The following is a 3,581-nucleotide window of genomic DNA, read 5'->3' on the forward strand; positions in this document are numbered from 1 at the left end:
CACTCATACAACACTCAAGGCACACTTCGGTACGGTCTTGATATAACACACTCTATTGAAGAAAGGTTTATATCATTCACATAAACGTAAAATTGACATGCACAAGTCGCTACTTACATCGTGACATCTTATCACAAGTACCCCTATTGAAAGGGCAGAAATGGATAAGCCTGAGTACAGAGCAGTCATAAAGTTTTTGGTCCTCGAGGGACACCCAGCGAAGCACATTGAAGAGCGATTGACAGCAGTATATAGGAAGTCATGCCCATCGTCTGCAAGGGTGAGAGAATTACAGTGCGGTAGAGAGGGTCTTGAAGATGAACCCCGTCATGGCAAAGCACCAGCAGCACCACCACCAACAACAACAACATCAGCTCCAGCTCCAGCTCCAGCACATCCACACCAGCACCACCACCAGCAGCAGCAACAGCACCAGCAGCACCACCAACAACAACAACAACATCAGCTCCAGCTCCAGCTCCAGCACATCCACACCAACACCACCACCACCAACAGCAACAGCAGCAGCAGCACAACCACCACCACCAACAACATCAACATCAGCTCCAGCTGCAGCTCCAGCTCCAGCACCAGCACCACCACCAACATCAGCTCCACCTTCAGCTCCAGCTCCAGCTCCAGCTCCAGCTCCAGCTCCAGCCCCAGCACCACCAACAGCATCAGCTCCAGCTCCAGTTCCAGCACCACCACCACCAACATCAGCTCCAGCTCCAGCTCCAGCACCACCAACAGCATCAGCTCCAGCTCCAGCTCCAGCACCACCACCAACATCATCTCCAGCTCGAGCACCACCACCAACATCAGCTCCAGCTCCAGCTCCAGCACCACCAACAGCATCAGCTCCAGCTCCAGCTCCAGCACCACCACCAACATCATCTCCAGCTCGAGCACCACCACCAACATCAGCTCCAGCTCCAGCTCCAGCACCACCAACAGCATCAGCTCCAGCTCCAGCTCCAGCACCACCACCAACATCAGCTCCAGTTCCAGCTCCAGCTCCAGCCCCAGCACCACCAACAGCATCAGCTCCAGCTCCAGTTCCAGCACCACCACCACCAGCATCAGCCTCAGCTCCAGCTCCAGCACCACCAACAGCATCAGCTCCAGCTCCAGCTCCAGCACCACCACCAGCATCAGCTCCAGCTCCAGCACCACCACCACCACCAGCATCAGCTCCAGCTCCAGCACCACCACCAACATCAGCTCCAGCTCCAGCTCCACCAGCTCCACCAGCACCACCTCCAGCTCCAGCTCCAGCTCCCAGCACCAGCACCACCACCAACATCAGCTCCAGCCAGCTCCAGCACCACCACCACATTTGCTCCAGCTCCAGCTCCAGCACCAGCACCAGCTCAGCTCCAGCTCCAGCTCCAGCTCCAGCTCGAGCACCAGCACCACCACCAACATCAGCTCCAGTTCCAGTTCCAGCTCCAGCACCACCACCAGCACCACCACCAACATCAGCTCCAGCTCCAGCTCCAGCACCACCACCAACATCAGCTCCAGCTCCAGCTCCAGCAACACCACCAACATCAGCTCCAGCTCCAGCTCCAGCTCCAGCACCACCACCACCAACATCAGCTCCAGCTCCAGCACCACCACCAACATCAGCTCCAGCTCCAGCACTAGCACCACCACCAACATCAGCTGCAGCTCCAGCTCCAGCTCCAGCTCCAGCACCACCACCACCAACATCAGCTCCAGCTCCAGCACCACCACCAACATCAGCTCCAGTTCCAGTTCCAGCTCCAGCACCACCACCACCAACATCAGCTCGAGCACCAGCAACACCACCAAGATCAGCTCCAGTTCCAGCACTAGCACCACCACCAACATCAGCTCCAGCTCCAGCTCCAGCTCCAGCACCACCACCACCAACATCAGCTCCAGCTCCAGCACCACCACCAACATCAGCTCCAGTTCCAGTTCCAGCTCCAGCACCACCACCACCAACATCAGCTCGAGCACCAGCAACACCACCAAGATCAGCTCCAGTTCCAGCACTAGCACCACCACCAACATCAGCTCCACCTCCAGCTCCAGCTCCAGCACCACCACCAACATCAGCTCCACCTCCAGCTTCAGCACTAGCACCACCACCAACATCAGCTGCAGCTCCAGCTCCAGCTCCAGCGAAATGAAGCTCACGAGGGTCACCATAAGTAATGCCATGAGAACAAGATATAAACAAAACACAGATGATTTTCATTTTAGGTTAGTTACTTGTGATGAAACGTGGATTCATCACTATGACCCTGGGAGCAAACAGGACTCCATGGAGTGGAAGCACGCCAAGTCTCCTCCTACCAAGAAGTTCAAGTCATCCAGATTGACCAGGAAGGTTATGGTCATCATATTTTGGAATAGCCAAGGCATCATCCACATAGATTACCTTCCACGAGGAACTACGATGAATGAGGAATATCATGGTATTATAGTGAGACAGTCCATCAAGAAAAAGCGCCAAGGCAAACTCAGGCGTGGAGTTCTTCTTCATCAGGACAACGCTCCAGTCCATACCAGTCGTGTTTCACTGGCTGCTGTCGATGAATGTGGATTTGAAATCCTACCTCACCCACCCTATTCTCCAGACCTGGCACCAACTGACTACCACCTGTTTCCTAACGTGAAGAAGCACCACCGTGGTAGGAGATTTGAGGATGATCACGAACTCACTACAGCTGTAGAGACGTGGATACAGGACCAGGAAAAGGACTTCTATAGACAAGTCATAAATACCTGACCGACAAGATGGACCAAGTGCATCGACTTACAAGGCAATTATGTTGAGAAATATACGGGAATTGTATCGATGTTCTGCCTCTACATATACTACCCATCAAAAGTTTAGACTTACTAGTGTAAATATAGCCACTTACTTCAGTCAACTGTTCTAAACCAGATTTTGCAAAATATTCCACACTGTTTCAAGGTACTGTTTACACATGAACTGATGTATTGTTAAACAAATTCGTAAAGTTGAAAGGTTTATTGTTATGAGTTCAATAAATGAGAAACTCACTGAGAATTGGCGAATTCTTAACAAACCTTTACACCTAAAACGCAGCTGTTCACATGCACGATATTTGCACATGCTTTTCAGCAATTTGACAGATGATCCTCGTGCAATTGATCTGCATAAGATTTGCAGTTGGTTCCCCAAGTTAGTGTAGAAATTCATCTTCGATGTAACGATATATACATCCACATACAGTGAGTGCTTTAAGTGAGTCTAAACTTTTGATGGGTAGTATATGTTAGGATCAAAACATTTTGATAGCACGTTACGGCAACACAAATACTGGATCGACACATTGTTCTGAACACTGGGTACAGTTCGATGGTAACCGAAAACCGATGGCGAGGGGTTGTATTAATCATACATGCCACACGAGACCTTCTGATCGAAAGTCTAATTCAAATTCATGCTTTGTGTAGTAAATATTATTGATTGTTATAAATAAAATTAGTAAATTCGTCTAAACTGTGATGTCCGTTTCTAACCTTAATGATTTTGGTGCATAAGGAGCCTCATGCATCGTAATTCATGGGGCTATATA

The 3,581-nt window shown here is 50.7% G+C and overlaps 1 protein-coding gene across 1 annotated transcript; it reads left to right on the forward strand.

Moving 5' to 3' along the window:
* The first annotated feature begins 2,296 nt into the window (after nt 1-2,296).
* LOC124271428 (histone-lysine N-methyltransferase SETMAR-like) lies at nt 2,297-2,764 on the forward strand. Its single transcript, XM_046706580.1, has one exon. The coding sequence runs from the start codon at nt 2,297-2,299 to the stop codon at nt 2,762-2,764; it is 468 nt and encodes a 155-aa protein (XP_046562536.1).
* The last annotated feature ends 817 nt before the right edge of the window (nt 2,765-3,581 follow it).

The sequence above is a fragment of the Haliotis rubra genome, unplaced genomic scaffold, assembly GCF_003918875.1.
Source record: "Haliotis rubra isolate DU_JTF1 unplaced genomic scaffold, ASM391887v1 Scf160, whole genome shotgun sequence".
Classification (NCBI taxonomy): Eukaryota; Metazoa; Mollusca; class Gastropoda; order Lepetellida; family Haliotidae; genus Haliotis; species Haliotis rubra.

Bases quoted from the DNA above. Each gene is read 5' to 3' on its own strand.
- LOC124271428 (XM_046706580.1), top strand. From the start codon at position 2,297: ATGGAGTGGAAGCACGCCAAGTCTCCTCCTACCAAGAAGTTCAAGTCA.